This window comes from Canis aureus, chromosome 7 (genome assembly GCF_053574225.1).
Source record: "Canis aureus isolate CA01 chromosome 7, VMU_Caureus_v.1.0, whole genome shotgun sequence".
Taxonomy (NCBI): Eukaryota; Metazoa; Chordata; class Mammalia; order Carnivora; family Canidae; genus Canis; species Canis aureus.
In genome coordinates, this window is record NC_135617.1 from 6,122,975 (window position 1) to 6,139,647 (window position 16,673).

General features: G+C 40.0%; 1 protein-coding gene and 2 long non-coding RNA genes across 13 annotated transcripts in view; 1 reads left to right on the forward strand and 2 right to left on the reverse strand.

Annotated features, from left to right (window-relative positions):
- AK9 (adenylate kinase 9) overlaps positions 1-16,673 on the forward strand; it is a 127,653-nt gene that overhangs the window by 108,382 nt on the left and 2,598 nt on the right. For 5 of the 7 annotated variants that reach the window (XM_077902807.1, XM_077902806.1, XM_077902808.1 and 2 more), the window contains 8 exons: positions 1,426-1,572; positions 1,671-1,891; positions 5,492-5,688; positions 6,739-6,908; positions 7,130-7,228; positions 9,295-9,397; positions 10,527-10,641; positions 11,044-11,722. In XM_077902807.1, the coding sequence (XP_077758933.1) occupies positions 1,426-1,572; positions 1,671-1,891; positions 5,492-5,688; positions 6,739-6,908; positions 7,130-7,228; positions 9,295-9,397; positions 10,527-10,641; positions 11,044-11,246 (1,255 nt within the window). In that variant the 3' untranslated portion in view covers positions 11,247-11,722. Of the gene's footprint in view, positions 1-1,425; positions 1,573-1,670; positions 1,892-5,491; positions 5,689-6,738; positions 6,909-7,129; positions 7,229-9,294; positions 9,398-10,526; positions 10,642-10,988; positions 11,723-16,673 lie in introns of those variants that run through there. The other 2 variants (XM_077902811.1, XM_077902809.1) reach the window with 2 other exon arrangements.
- Positions 1-16,673, reverse strand: part of LOC144317003 (uncharacterized) — a 20,329-nt gene continuing 3,656 nt past the window's right edge. For all 5 annotated transcript variants that reach the window (XR_013382859.1, XR_013382860.1, XR_013382857.1 and 2 more), the window contains 3 exons: positions 14,256-14,371; positions 10,059-10,217; positions 1-1,549 (listed from right to left, as the gene is read on the reverse strand). This is a non-coding gene — a long non-coding RNA (uncharacterized LOC144317003). The remainder of the gene's footprint in view (positions 1,550-10,058; positions 10,218-14,255; positions 14,372-16,673) is intronic.
- Positions 6,757-9,824, reverse strand: LOC144317007 (uncharacterized). Its single transcript, XR_013382863.1, has 2 exons — positions 9,162-9,824; positions 6,757-9,067 (listed from the first exon to the last, which is right to left on the reverse strand). It is a non-coding gene; the product is annotated as an uncharacterized LOC144317007 (long non-coding RNA).

Below are 16,673 nucleotides of genomic sequence, written 5' to 3' on the forward strand. Positions count from 1 at the left end.
AAGACCCTGGGACTCACACAGATTGAGTTACATCCTTCCTGGCATTCAGCTTTGAGATCTCACAAGAGATCTCAGTGAAGACAACCTTGAGTCAAAAAGGGTTTATTTTACCTTAATACCAGGACAGTGACTAGCCAACCACTCTGAATTTTTCTAATCTTGAAGACCACCCAAGAAATCCTTCACAAGCAAAGAAATTAAGCTACTCTCTGTTTTGAAAACCCCAAAACACAACAATGGCAGTGTCATAACATTCTCTATTAGGTTTGTCTGGCTTCATTAGTTTAAAATCCTCTCTGCCATGGAACTTAGAACTAGTGCTAGAGACTTGGCTGGAGAGCACTGAGTAAGGGGATCTTGTGACTTCCTCTAAATCAGCCTTTCCTGATGACCATCAGCCAGCAGGCCCTGCTTGCTCCCATGTCAGAGGGAGTTTCCTGACTTTGGGGGCCACTCCTCTTAGAATTTGTGGACACCCTTTATTCTTCCTCTCAATTTGATAGTTATGTTCTCGTTATCTCAGATTGTCGGACTAACTTAAATTCTCTGTCATTTCTGTTCAGAAGCATAATGAGTCCTGATGGAATGATTCTCTCCCAGATAATTACGAGTCCTCTCACCAACTCCCCATCTCTCCTCCCACCACCCCCAGCCTTCCCACAAAACTTTATTATAAAAGCAAGCTTAGAGGGGCACCTGGCTAGCTCAGTCAGTTAAGCATCTGCCCTCAGCTCAGGTTATAGTCCCAGAGTCCTGGGATCAAGCCCCAAATGGGGCTCCCTGCTCAGCTGGGGAGTCTGCTTCTCCTTCTCCTTCTGCCCCTCCCCTCCTGCTCTCTCTCAAATAAATGTATAAATAAATATTTAAAAAAGAAAAACTAAGCTTAGAGCACAATTGTTTTCCCATATTTGCTCTTACTAAGATACTATTCATTGTGTCAGAGCCTATTCTGGTTCCTTTACATACTAGATCTATAAGTCTTTGGGACAACTCTTAGGGTTGAATATCATTTCCCCATTTTACTGAGAACTCAGGCTCAGAAAGTTCAAGCTAGGTCTCAAATCTAAGTCTGTTTGCCTCTGAAACGTGTATTCTTTTCACTGTTTCATGCTTAGAATAATAGCACCAATTGAATGACACAACATTCAAGGTATTATTTGTTACCTCTTGAGTTCTGCCCAAGCCTAGCTCTGTGAGGCTAAGTGTTTGAATTCAGAGCTGTGTCTGTCTGTTTGCTGCCCTACATCTGGCTCTTGGGCTGACGCAGCTTAAAAATATAGAGATAAAGAGGGCAAAGTGCAAAGAAGATAAGTCAAGTTATAAAATAAAGAGCAAGAGGCTATTCCTAAAACTGGTTCTAGAAGACAGGAAGGAAGATATGAGAGAAAAGAAATTTGGAATTATTTTCATGTTTCTCCTTGTTAGTGTTATCATCGATGGCTACCCTGTAACTAAATATCAGATGAGTGTCTTGGAAGCTAGGTCAGTCATCCCCATGGTCATCTTTGAGTTGGATGTTCCTTCCAAGGAGATATTCAAAAGATTGTTCCTGGAAAAAAAAAAGGAACAAAGGTAATGTATGTGATGAAATCAACGATTGAACTTTAGTCATCCAGGAAAAAAAAGTGTATTTTTAACAGCTTTTTCCATTCATTCTGTTTCTCTATTAGTTTGCCTTATCCACTGCACAATAGCACACAGATTATAGCTATCAAAAACTCAAAACACCGCAAAAATATTGTTGAGATTAGGCAATATTATCAAGAACAGCATCATAACTGGTATGTGATTGATGGATTTCACAACAAATGGTGGGTGTGGAATGAAGTCACTAAGAAACTTCAAATGGTTAATAAATATATGCAGATATACCTGGAAAGGATAAAAGCAGGTAAGAAAACACTAAATTTTTAAAATAGAATAAAGTAAAAAATTAAACTAGCATAAAACATCTTTTAATATATATTCAGAATCCATGAAAGAAAATGTTTGATTATATATTCCTATAAGTTTCTTGACTTTTCTCTAAAAATACATAAAACAGAAGAAAAGTTATCTATATCTGAATTCTCTAAAAACAGTGATTACTCTAAAGAATTTTTCTGTAACGGTCTCATAGTCATCTGTTTAGTGACTTGGTTTAACTATGGGACTACAGAGAAGATATAATGAGGTATGAGAGCAATGTGACTAAAAGAATATTGTACGAGAAAGAATGCAGTGAGGATTCTACATCATTAATTATTTGGGCATAACCAGTGTCTCTGGTTCCTCTTTGAAGACTGGGAATTTGTTTTCATCTGAGGATTACAAGGCATGATGAGCATAAGGGAAGAAAGAATTGAGTTTTTAGAAACCTACTCACGATGTTTTGGATAGCATCACACTAGTAAAACACTCCACGGCAGACTTTGAAAGCAAAACTTGAGTCTCATTTATCTTTCTGTTAACCCATTTCACCCTCCCTGCCTTAGATTGAGTTCCCTGGAAACAGATTCAAGATTAAACAAGATTAAAAGTAGTATGCAGAAGCTTTATCAGAAAGTATTCTCAGGATTTGAGTTGCCAGGTTTAGCAAACAAAAAATACAAGATGCCCAGTTAAATTTGAATTTCAGATAAATAACAAATAAATTTTTAGTGTAAGTTGTCCCAAATATTGCATGGGACATATTTATACTAAAAATTATTCATTGTTCATCTGAAATTTAAACTCACTGGGCATCCTGTATGTTAATCAGGCAATACACCTGTGGGAAGTGAGGGCAAGAATTGGACAGAAGGAGAAACTGCATATTGGATTTGCATTAGATCCAATAGGGAAGCCCTGGAGTGAGGATGCACCCTCAGAGGCTCCAAATTGAGGGAAGGAGCCAGGCTCTATATCCCTCTATTGGCCTGTCATTGACCACAGGTTACTCTGGGAGGGGGGATTAACCTGTGACAGATGGGAATTCCCAGTGCACCCGTGATCCATCAGCACTGATGCTCCTAGCATCTGGGGGATGGCTGCATCAGGATCTGGATGAGGCGCCATGGTATCCACTTCATTATTCCGTATATAGTTGCCTCTGCCTTGAATAGTTTAATCTAATTGGAGTCTATCTTATTGATCTTCTGCTTCAATTTCCACCTAATAATCTAACCTGTGCCTGATTGTTTAAATTTAGTTTTGACTTCTTTTTTCAGTCCACATTTCCTTTGTATGCTATTCAAATGATCCTCTCCTATCAGGGCACCAAAGTTTACTCTGACTAATGAGGTGGAGTAAGGTCAGAGCTGGAAGATTAAAGAGATTCCTCCTCATTCTGCCAAATCCCAGATTAAGATATATAGCCATCGCCAGATGTCATCAAGATTACAGAAGAAGAGATATTTGAGTATCTTTTAGGATTTGAAGCCATGTGATTCTAAATTACCCTGTTACTAAACTGTCAGGATTGGTGAGGTTCAGCACATCTAAGCTAAAGAGCATCTAGGATTATAATACTGTAGTACCATATAGTATAATGTTATAGCACTACCTAATACTATATACTTTAATAATATATTATTATACCATAGTACTGTACATTATAATGCTTTAGAATAAAATTATGCCACTGTAGTATTATAGTAGTGTAATATTCTTTGTATGAAAGGAATATTAGGGCTTCTCAACTTTTTCATGTGTCACATACAACAGATGGAATAGGATATTAGTTTATGCTGCATAACAAATTATTTCAAAACTTAACAGCTTAAAATCACACACACACACACACACACACACACACACATATTTCTGTGGGTCAGGAGTCCAGTCACTGGATTCTCTGCTTCAAGAACTCTCACAATCCTAATCAGGGTATTGTCTAGGATTATTGTCTCTTCTAAAGGCCCAAGTGGGAAAAAATCTACTACACACTCATTCATGTATTATTTTTGACAAGATTTCATTCCTCGAGGGTTGTTGGATTGAGGACCTCAGTTCCTTGCCGGCTGTTGGCCACAGACCACCTTCAGTTCCTTCCCATGTAGACCTTTCTGACATGGCACCTTTGTTTTATCAAGTGAATGGGTTGGGCGGGCAAGAAAGAGTGCCAACAGTACAGAAGTCATGGTCTTTCATATTGTTTTAGTTTCCTAAGCATGCTGTGACAAAGTACCACAAACTGGGTGGCTTAAACAACAGAAATGTATTCCCTCACAGTTCTGGAGGCTAGAAGCTAAAAATCAAGGTATTATGAAGGCCATAGTCTCTCAAAAGACTCCAGGGGAGAATTTGTTCCATGTCTTTCTCTTAGCTTCCAGTGTTGCCACCAGTCCTCTGCATCCCTTGGCTTGTAGACCATCACTCCAATCCTAAGGATCAATTTTATATGTTTAATTGTCACATAACAAACCATGATTTATAATTTTATAGTTAATTTAAGACTTTCCTAGGCATAATAATAATTTATAAAAGGCAAAACTCACTAGTGAAAGGGACCATTAAAAAAAACATATTAAGGGTCAAGTTTTACTCGTTCTAACTAAGATATGTAAAAAAAAAATTCATTTTCTATAACATCTCTTATTTCTTTGGAAGCCCCATTCCAGCACAGTACTGGGGAGAAAACTCTTAAACCTGTTCACTGAAGGACCTTGGGCTCTTCCTTTTTAAAATGGACTCTTGGGGGTAAACCTAGTCACTTTTGGAAAAACATTTCTTCCCTTCTCTTGTGTGCCATCTGGGCACAGGGTCATCATCTCAACAAACTATTTACTTTTTGAAATCTACCTCAGAGAAAATTTTAAAATATGTAGCAAATTTGCATGTGTGTGTCTAAGTGGGTATGCATACATGCATATACATATATATATACACACACACATATATATGGTTTATAACATATATACACATCATTTATGATAGATAAGAATTAATTAATTAATTTATTATTTATTATTTATTTTTTATGATAGATAAGAATTAAAAGCAACCAAAACATTCATCAACAGGTAAAGGGCTAAGCAAACAATACATAATTTATACAACAGAATACACTACATTAGTTAAAAAGAATTAGGTAAATCACATAAACCAAAATGGAAAGATGTCAAAGACCATAAGTAACTGATCAAAGCAAGTTGCAGAGTAATGTTTACAGTATAGTGGCATAAGCGTGCTAAATGCAAAAAGTAAATGTGTATAATGCAAGGAAAAAAAGAGAAAAGAGTCTGAAAAAGATACAAATCAACAGTGATTACTCTCAAGAGGAATGTTGAATCGAGAGGTCGAAGGTGTGAAGAGAAACCTTTACTTTTTACTCTGTGGCTTGGAATTTTACAAAGTATATGTGTCATATAATGTGCGTGTGATTGCAATCATTTTAATTCCTAAAATCACCGTGTTTTCTATTAAAATATATATTTATATAAAATATATATTAAAATGCATAATATATATTGCTATATTAAAATATATAAATTTAATACTGTATATATAATAGTTCCCCCGTTCCTATCAGGAAAAGCTGCCTGCATCGACAAGTTGTGCATCACACCCCAAGATCTGATGGCCCGCCTGGGTGAATTCGAGCAGTTTTGCCCTGTCAGTTTGGCAGAGTCACGTGAACTAGTTGACTGCTCGATGGCCGGGTCCTTGGAATGGGCAGCAGAGTTCAGAGGGCACTATTATAAAATGAGTTCTCAGGAAAATCTGAATGTAAGTTGTTCCCAGCGCCACATATTTACTAGGGAAAGAAGACGCCCGGTGTCAGGACTCCGCAGATAAGGAAAGGGTGGGTGCAGCTGGGAACAGCCAGGAACTGGAGACCAGGAGCCCCGATACCAGAACCTAGGACATGCAGGCCAACGAGGCACCTCGGAGGTCAGTCCTGACGCTGCACCCCAAGATACATTTTGGCCTACAGGGAAACCCAACGGGGACTCCCACCAACGGAGGGGATGCTGAGCACCAGGACCCAGGACCCAGCCCGCAGCTGGGCGCCCCGGGGATTAAGCTCCCACAGTACAGAAGGGAAGGCCTAGTCGGGAGAAGTGAAGCAAGCCCTCACCCAGGTGTCTCCTTTCCTTTGACAGGTTTTCAGCACTAGGCGTCCCCCTACGCCTGTGTACTCTCTTTCTGTTTAAAGCAACAGGATACAAATCCATTGTAAAATCAGGTCTCTAACTTGTTAAGATAAAGGCTGGGCTGGTCGTTGAAAACTAATCAGGTGCCTCTGAGCATTTTGCTTTCCTCTAGAGTTAGAAGCTTCTGTCCCACGGTATGGAGGAGATGGCTCTTCCTTCCTGCCCGTGTCAATGGCCATCCCAGAGCTTTAAAACTGGAAGTGGCACTAGAGCTCCAGTATCTGGCCTGCCCCCTCCCTCGCACAGAGTGTCCTCACCTATCAAACAGCCCCTGCGTCCTTCCTCGCACCCTAGAACAGGAAGACAGGCCCGGCAGGTGACTGTGACCTCTCCAGAGCCTGGCACGCAGTGCAAGCTCCAGGAATCTCTTACATGCGAATGAGTGAGTGAGGGCGTGAGGGCGTGAATCCGTGCGAGTGAGCAGGAGCGGGGTCTCCGATGCCATCACCCGCAGCAGTACTGCAAGGGGCTGCCAGCGGGAAGGGAGCCCCCGCGGCCAGAGAGCGGCTCCCGGATGGTTTTGCGGCTGAAGCTGGACAGTAGCAGAAGGCCTCCTCGGGGTTTTTGACTGGCTTCGCACTCCTGTTTGAAACGGTCTTATTGCTGTTATCATTTCCTTCAGAAATTTTTGAAGAACCCAGAATTGTATGTGCCTCCGTTAGCACCTCATCCACTGCCACCTGCTGACATGATCCCCAAGAGGCTGACGCTGTCGGAGCTGAAGAGCCGATTCCCCAAGTGTGCGGAGCTCCAGGGCTACTGTCCAGTGACCTATCAGGATGGAAAACACAGGCAGGTCCTCGCCCTCGTGGGAGTTGAGGCTGGTATCTCTACCCAGAATACGTAGTTCTCATAACAGCCTTAACATTTTGGTCAAAAGGTCACTACTATTTCACTGGAAAATATTTTCTTTCTTTCTTGAGTTGTATAGGTAGAGAATTCAACATTTTTGACATTTTATGTACACAGCACTGCACATTAATTATACAATAGTTGTTGTTTTTGTCTTTCAGATACGAGGCCCTAGTACCCGGTAGCATTAACTATGCTTTAGAATATCGTGATCGTATATATATTTGTGAGAGTAGAGAAAAACTCGAGAAATTTTTGAGGTGAGACCATTCACTAAGGTACAAATATCGAATATCTTCTATGTTCAGCGCACCATGCTGGGGTGTGTGTCTGTGTGTGTGTGTGTGTACATGCATAAGTATATATTTGTGTGTATAGACACACTCATGCATGCATACGTACGTACATGCATATACACATATATACATACACGTATGATGGTAGATAAGATTCATGCTGTCCCAAATCCTGAGCTCTGGAGTAAGTTAGACTTCACATGCCTATCAATAGCAGACTGTGATGGCACTTAGGGTGAGGAAATGCCAGGAGTTCCAGTAAAGTGTAGCCCAAAAGTCTGACAGAATTGTCTGTTGGGAGAAGGCCTGAATGAGGAGTGAGAATTGCGTAGATGAAGGGAAAAGGGGACAGGCTCCAAGCAGAGAGACCGACAAACAAACCTGGCCCAGGGGAATTACAGAACTGCAAGAAATCCAGCATTGCTAGACGTGATGTAGAGAGTAAAAGGGTCAAGAAATGAGGCTGGAGATGGTGAGCAGGGCCAGAGGGCGAATGCCAGATAAAATCATCATAAATCATTTGAACTTGACCCAAAAGGCAGTATGAATACATTAAGGTTTTGAGTGTTATGAGTAAATTTGCTTTGGAGAGAGACCATCATTGGAGTGTTGATCATGGTTTGGAGACAGAAATACCAGTGCTGAGGCTATTAGAATGATCCTGTCCAAAATAATATAGCACGTTCAAGGTCACCCGTGAAGACCAGTGTGGAAAAAGCCGTGGGCTTAGGACCAATTTGAAGAGAAGAGGTTGCAAGGAGAATAACAAAGAAGAAGCTACAGAGAGGTGGAAAGCCAGGTTGGGGAGGCTCTGAGGAGGAGGGCAAGAGAGAAAGTCTGGAGGGGGGGCAATAAGTTTAAAGGCAGTTTAGAGTTCAAGCCAGAGAAGAGCTGAGAAGTGTGTCAGATTTCGGTTACAACAGGTCATTGGTGATCCTGGCAAGATTGGTTCAGCAGAGTGTGGTGAGTGGAAGGCAACTATCGCGTGCCACACGGTGGATGCCAGGTGAGGAATTGAAGACCTTGCTGAGTCCAGAGACGACACGCACAGAGGTTACCCACAGCAGCCGCGAGGGTGAATCACCTGGGGGAAGCAGGCTGGATGTGAGAGCGCAGGACAGGGTGGCGTCTGCTGCAGACCCCAGGGTGGGGAGGGGTAGGCCCCACATAAAGAGAGCAGAAGCTACTTCTCTACCGCCAGAAGCTTCTATGTTTCACGACCAGTTGGAAACCAGATTTTTCTTTTTAAAACAAATTATTCTGTGTGTGTGTGTGTGTGTGTGTTTAATGTTCACAACTGATTTAAATTTCTAAAAATACTACGTGGATCAGACCGGATGGAATTTGTGCAGTAGTTTGCGATCTCTACTGAAGCTCACTGTTTAAAGAAGTTTCAAAAGAAAAGACACTAGTTGCCAGAAGTGATATAGGATTGAAGGAGTGAAGGTCGTTTTTCTTTGTCCTTTTTTTTCAATGAGGAAGGTATGGGCATGTTTATTTTTTATCTTTTTTTATGGGCACATTTAAATGCAGGTGAATGGGAAGGATCCAAAAAAAGAAGGAAAGCCAAAGGGGAGAGGGAGAAAAATTACTGTAGAGAGGGAGGCGGGAGGGGGATCCAAAGTCGAATGGAGAGGGTGGAGACAACCCTGACACGGGAGGTAAGCTCCCCCACGGAAGGAGGAAGTGTGTGCGGCTCTGCTTGTGGTGAGCAGTTGAGGAAGTGCCATTAGAGTGGCTTCTGTCTGTATAACCTGACATCTGTGTCCAGGGTTAGTTGGGAGTCAGGAGGACACAGCGTTGCTGTGAAAAAGAAGGAAAGTGAGGTGCAGTGAGCAGCATGCAGGACCAGGCAAAGTTGCAGGTCTCAGATCTCTAGAAGCTTCCATCTTCTCACTTGTCACATTCTCTCCAGTGGAGAAAATGAGCTGGTGAACTTGATCTCTCAGTTGTCCCTTACGCAGCCACATTCCGGTGTACTCAGTGGGGGTGTTTGTGAGCATCCCATCTAACGAACTTTGTGTTCTCAGGTTGCCAGAGAAATACTGGAATCAGAAGCTTCCATACAAACTGCCCCCGTTAAAGGAGCCCATCCACCTCACGAGTCTTCCTTTGCCTGGATATCTGGAACAGGTTCACTTACATGATTGTCTGTGCACATGTATTAGTAGTATTAGTATTTTTAACAATAATTTTTATTTTGGAACAATGAAATTCAAGGCAGAGTTTTCTGATCTTAAGCTACAAATCCACTCTTACCCTATTTTGGTTTCGGGTGGCTGTGAAAATAAGAAGTGAGAAAAGCCCCTGCTCTGTAGCTTATTTCTAAATACCTGCAATAAAGTGGAGAGAAAGTAGATGGTCAAGAAATTGTTTACATTTGACTTGTGGTTAGATTCCCGTTTTGAATTTCAGTGTCTGTAAACCGTTTTAATTTTGAAAGGTGCAGATTCAGTCTGGGAGAGGTTTATTCACTGCTTGGAAGTGTTGAGTTGAGATACTACCAAGACTGAGCCACCGAAGTCATATTTTCCCCAAATTTGGGGGGCAAATGCCCCCAAATGCTACTCAAGTCACATTTTATTTATCTAAATACAACTCTTTTTAAACATAATAAAACTTACCAGTAATCAACCACTATTTTAAAAGCGCTTTTAAAAAACTCCATAAAATTAATGCCTAGGGCACAATCTCATACCTTTCTCACAAATTCTTAACCATTTTGTTTATCCTGACTTGCTTAGATGGCGAGTCTTCAATCTGGTTTAATATCAAAAGGCAAGATGAGGCTCACCCAGAGAGGAGTATTCTCATAAAAGGGCCACGTTTCATCAGGAGGGGCTCACATCTTCTTTGCCCGCTCAGGGCTCCAGAATCTTTGCTGCAACTGTGGTTTCTGGAATTCCTTGCCGGGTGGTCAAGGGTCCTGATAGCAGAGGCAGTCTGGCAGCTTCTGGCAATGGAAATTTAAATGGGCCAAAGCTTTTTCTTTTTATCTTTAACATTTTGTTATGGAAAATATCAAATGTAAAAACAGAAAGAATTGTGTCATGAGGCCCATGTATCAGCCACCTGACATTCAGCAATTGGTAATTTTCAGTTTTCCTGACCAAAAGTGCTTTGTGTTCCTTTCCATGTTGGTTAAGTGGTCATCTAACCACCTTATAAGTCCCATCCCCAACCCCAAAGGATAGCCTCTTTATCTATTTGCCACTAAAAGTCAAACTCAAATATACATGTGATTTATACTGTCCCCCTGCAGGGTGTCGCAACTTCCCTAATTAAAGCAATGAATGCAGTGGGATGCTTAAAGCCCAAATTCCCCTTCTTAAGTGTAAAGAGATCTGCACTACTATATATAGCATTTCACCTGAAAGGTATGTCTTCTTTAATGATACGCTACCCAGAACTATTTCAACATTATTTGTAGTATATGTGATAAATATATCGGATTGTTGAGCTGAATCGGCTGCTTGCATTGGTATGGATGCCTGTGTGTCTGTGTGGATAGCAAATATTTTAATGAAAATATCAAATTTGAGTTTCCAGTTTTTAAAGCAAGGGCTACAAGTAATACAATTTGCTTTCAATAATCCATGCCATAGAGAAAGGTGAACAGAGGCAATTATGATCTAAAATGGAATAATCCCTAAATCTTACTTGGGATTTGGATATCTTCTCAGCTATGCAACTCTCTCACACACATAGTTCTCTTTCTTTTCAGTTTAATGACTCACTAACCTAACAGGAAACATTGGGTTTTGTGACATTTTCCACAGCCTTCAATCCTAAAGGGTCTGAATATACAAGAAGGAAGTATAAGAAGAAGTTGGAGCAGTTTATGGAGAGATGTGAACTCATTACATACCTGGGTGCCAAGATGACCAGAAAATACAAAGAACCTCAGTTTAGAGCCATTGACTTTGATCATAAATTACAGATCTTTCTCTCTCTCAGAAATATAGACCCAGTCAATGGGTAGTTTGCTTGGGCAACTGCAACCAGGAGACAAGAGTTATCTGAAAGGGACTGAGGAAATAGTTTGAAAATCTGGCCATCGGTGCTGGACTTCTCCCTCCTGAGTGAGCCCTCAGATGGACTCAAAGCTCTGCCAGTCAGGAAGGAGTGCTCTTCTGGAAGCATACGTCTTAACATAACTTAAAAAGGTGTTGCTCTTTGCCTGAACATTCATGCTCTAACAACATTGTCATCCCACGTAGAATATTTAGGTAACTTATTTTACTTAACAAATCTATTGTTCAATTTCCTTTTAAATATTTTCATCCACTGTTGAAGAAAAGTACTCAGTAAATGTTAGTAATCTTCAAGAAACAAAATTAACATTGATATAAATAAAATAGAAAATTGGTTACACTGTCAACATAAAGAGTTGTAAACTTCATTCACATAAGACACTATCATTTTCCCAACAAAATAAAAGCATTTGAGATAACTAAATGGCTGCCTCTTTTCTTTTTCTTAAGTATTCAAGAAGCAAGCTTTATGCATTATTTTTTTCAAGATTTTATTTATTTGTTCATGAGAGACACAGAGAGAGAGGCAGAGACACAGGCAGAGGGAGAAGCAGGCTCCCTGCAGGGAGCTCCATGTGGGACTCGATCCTGGGACTCCAGGATCAGGCCCTGGGCCAAAGGCAGGCGCCAAACCACTGAGCCACGCAGAGATCCCGCTCTGCATTATTTTATAATTAGAAATCAGGGCAGCCCCGGTGGTGCAGTGGTTTAGCACTGCCTGCCGCCCAGGGCGTGATCCTGGAAACCTGGGATCGAGTCCCATGTCAGGCTCCTGCTTCTGTCTCTGCCTCTCTCTGTCTCTCATGAATAAATAAATAAAAATCTTTTAAAAAAATATAATTAGAAATCACCTGGAGTTTTGAGGAGGATGAAATCTGGAGTCTTATCATATGACATCCAGACGAATGTGTTACAGGAAAACTCACTAAACTGAATTTAAATGAGATTTGTAAAATAAGGTTATCAATTTTTCAACAGTAGTATAAGAAATGTAGAATATGAAATGGCAAGATTGGCTCTTCAAAAAGTAAAAAAATACAACCATTAGCTATATGATCTTGGATCAATCTCAGTTTCTCTGAGCCTTTATTTCTCAATCTCTAAAATGAGTGATTTAGGGATGCCTGGGGGGCTCAGCAGTTGAGCATCTGCCTTCAGCTCAGAGTGTGATCCCTGGATCCGGGATCCAGTCACACATTGGGCGCCTTACAAGGAGCCTGCTTCTCCCTCTGCCTGATACAAATTCTGGTAAACAAAGGGAAATGAGTTTTTAAAAAAGAAGAAGATAAAAAGAAGAAGGAGGAGGAAGAGGAAGAAGAGAAGAAGAAAATGCCAAATGATGGCCAAGGAGTAATAAAACTGGTACTATTGGACCCCCCTGGAAGCACCATGAGGCTGTAGTTATTTTGGAAGGCAATTTACTGATAGGAACTATGGCGCAAAAGAATAAATGGGTGGAAAACAGACCCTTGTTGCTTTAATTTGAATTAATAACAATATTGGACAATCTTCCGTATGTTAATCACCAGTTGCACTTCCTCTTTTGTGGATTATTTCTTCATGCCCTTTGCCCTCTTGCTCCTTGGGTATTTTTAAATTGTTTTGCATGAGCTCTTTATTGATGTCATATATACATCATGTATATGTATATATTGTATATAATGTATATATACATCTATTACATGATGAATGTGTACATCAATCCTTCAGATTTGCAGTAAATAAATCCTATTTTTTACCAAAGTAAAACCTGTTCATCTTTCTTTTATGATGTTGAATATTTTTCTAAGCTCTGGAAGTTCTTTCATCTTCAGAGCTTTATTTTTTTTTTCATCTTCAGAGCTTTAATAAATATTCTGTTTTCTTCTACTATGTGTGCATGTTTATAGTTAATTCTTTTTTTAAAAAAATGATTTTATTTATTTATTCATGAGAGACACAGAGAGAGAAAGAGAGAGGGGCAGAGACACAGGCAGAGGGAGAAGCAGGCTCCATGCAGGAAGCCTGATGTGGGACTCGATCCTGGGACTCCAGGATCACACCCTGGGCCAAAGGCAGGTGCTAAACCGCTGAGCCACCCAGGAATCCTATAGTTAATTCTTTAAGGCTTCTAGAATTCTTTGTGGGATATGATGTCAACTGTGGTCTTAAATTCATCAAAACTGGAAGTACTAAATACGGTAGTTTTTAAAGATTTTGTTTTATTATGTGTATTTCGTTTATTTTCAATTCATTTGTTGAAAGTTTTCATGAATTTGGTGAGAGGGAAGGAGCTCAAGAATAGGGAAGGAATGAAAGATATTTTACATATGCATGCCTCTGTCTAGTATTGGGTGATTTTTTGTTTCACCATTTTTGTTTTTGCTTTCATGAATGAAGGCTTGAGTAGAGCTATACCTAGAGAGCCTGAAATCCCTTAACTATGGGTGGTTCTGGGAAGAATTCTTAAAAGGTTAACATTCGAATGAAATGGGCCGTTCAGAGTCAAGGCAGGGAAAATCAGAGAAAAAATTAGAATTGAGATTCCAACCATAGGGTGAAAGATATTCCAGGAATTGAAAAATATGTATATTTTACAACCTGTGAGTCAGAAAGACTGACTCAGTGGAAGACTGCTCAGTTTATACAGTCATGTGTATATTTCCAGTCCAGGGTAGGAAATAAAAACATAAACAGATATACATCATCCCTGCAAAATGCAGACAATATGGGGCCTAGAAACTGGAGCACTACTGAATTAGTGCTGCAAAATCTCTATGAGGTGCTGTATCGTCCCTATAAAGATGCCATATGGGCACTGGACAATGTCAGTTACTCTTCTGTTCCCTTCAAATACATTGAAGTCATGAACTTTGGATTCTAGTTTCTCTCCCTGCTACAATTATCCATCAGTCAAGCATCATAGCCTGCAAGGATGTTATTGATGCCCTTCATAATGTTGAAGGACCTCTACCAACCTCTAAATCCCAAGTGATCATGATCTTCTCCTTCCTTCAAACCCCTACTGGGTTCTTCATTGACCCAATTCACCCAGAAGCCAGTCGGTACTGGGCTTTGTTGGTCTTTGCAGCTTCTAGGGCCAAAAGATGGGGAAGAAAGGTGAAGGTTGAATTTGGAGAGGAAAGAGAAAAAAAATCTGGATAGCCTCTTACCTATCAATATTCACTCTGTAAGTGATCCTTTAGTAATTTGTAACCTATACTCTGATAAATCCAATTAATAATATCTCAAATTCTGTCCTCACCTCTGAACTCCAGATCCTTGTCTACATCTGCCTACTGTATGTCATTACTTGGCTAGAAAAGAGAGCCCACGTAATTATATACAGCCAACTGATCTTTGACCAAGGAGCAAAGGCAATCCAATGAAGCAAAGATGGTCTTTTCAACAAAAAATGGTGCTGGAACAACTGGACATCCACATGGAAAAAAAATTAATCTTGACACATTTTTATACCCCTCATAAAGTCACCTCAAAATGGATCACAGATCAAAATGGAAAATGGAAAACTATAAAATCCCTAGAAGATAACATGAGAAAAAAGTCAGAAGACCTTGAGTATGGCAATGACTTCTTAGATCCAATACCAATCGTGATCCATGAAAGAAATGATTGATAAACTGGACCTCATTCAAATGAAAGACTTCTGCTCTGCGAAGACTGTCTAGATAATTCAGCCACTCGTGGTGCTTCTGGGGGTGTCCAACAGCACCCGTTTTATTACTCGTTGGCCATCATTTGGTGTTATCTTCTTCTTTTAAAAAAATTCATCTCCTTTCACCTCATACTTCCATTTCCTAGAATTTGTAGCAGGCTAATAATCCCAAATATGAGGAAAAAGATTTCAGCACAGCAGTTTTTAACATAATACATAACAGCACACAGTCCAGCCACAGGAATGGTCAAATACACTATATTTACTTGATGGATCTGAATGTAACCATTGAAAACAAGAAGTACAAAATCCTTTCCCTGTTCTCCACATTTTATTTACTGTCATTACATTACTTTTTGTCTGAAGACCTGGCAAATGCTGCTGAACCTAAAACTGTTCTAAAAAATAAAGTCTATTTTAAAGGGGAAATAATAGGTGAATATTGAAAATATCAGCCTACTGAAGACTTCTTGCCTCCACTGTTGCTGTGGAAAAGTCAGCTGTCAGGTTGACCGGGTTTCTTTTATCGGTAATTAATATTTTCTTTCTACAGTCTTTTAAGATCTCTTTACCTTTGATGATCTCCACTTTGACCACAATGTATCTAGTTGTAAGTTTTCATTTGTTTAGCCTTCTTGGAATTTATTATGTTTCCCAAATCTGGAGATTTGTGTTTTGCACCAATTTGGGAAAATTCTCACCAGCATCTTTAAATATTGTTTCTCTCTCATTCTCATTAATCTTTCTAACTGAAATCCCAGGTCGATTATATGACAAATCACTCTTACTCTGTTCTTTGTGTCTCTTGACTTCTCTACCATGCTTTCAATCTCTTCTTTTCAGACTAGCTTTCTGGCAATATTTTCAGATTTACCTTCTAGGTAGATGAACCATTTAGTCTGTCCATGGAGTTTTTTGTGTAGTAATGTATTAAGTATTATTGAACTATTATCCATTGATTTTTTTTAATTTCATTGATTACATTTTAACTTCTGGAAGGACTATCCGAGTAGTCATTCTTTTTAAAATTCTGAATGGTCACAAATTTTGAGAGGAGTCTTTTCCTCCTCACTGGGAGCCAAGGCCAGGAAAGATATTTTCTCTTGCTATCGCCCTTTGCCAGAAGGCAGATTTTTTTTACCCCCAGCCCACCTTTTCATGGAGATTGTAGCCCTTAAGAAGGGCCTGGTTTCTGCAAGAGGATCTCTGTTCTGACTCCCTACCTCATACCCATCAAAGGAGGTGTTGTCTTCTGGTTCCAGTTTACCCATTAAAACCTAAACCACGAGCTTCTGGTTTCACAAAACACCATGGTTTAGGGTTTCCATGGCTCCAAGTGTAGCTTATTACTCTGATTTCAAATCCCTCTATTTTTTTGGTCCCTTACTTTCCTTTAAGTTCTGTTATGCATTTTCTGCTGTCGTTTCTAGCTATCCTGCAGTGGAATTGTTTTTCATAATTTTCATAAAAGGCTTTCATAATTTCACTTCCTGTATTGTCAGAATCAGGCATCCTTTCCATTGCAGATAGTTAGATAAAACACAGGATGCTCAATTAAATTTTAATTTCAGATGATCACATGCATTTTTTTAGCATAAGGTGTCCCATGCTATATTATTCATTGTTTATCTGAAATTCAAGTTTTGCTGGATGGCCTATGTTTTTATTTGCAAAATCTGGCAACCTTGCTTCCAGTCATCCTCCCCGCTCATTGACAGTG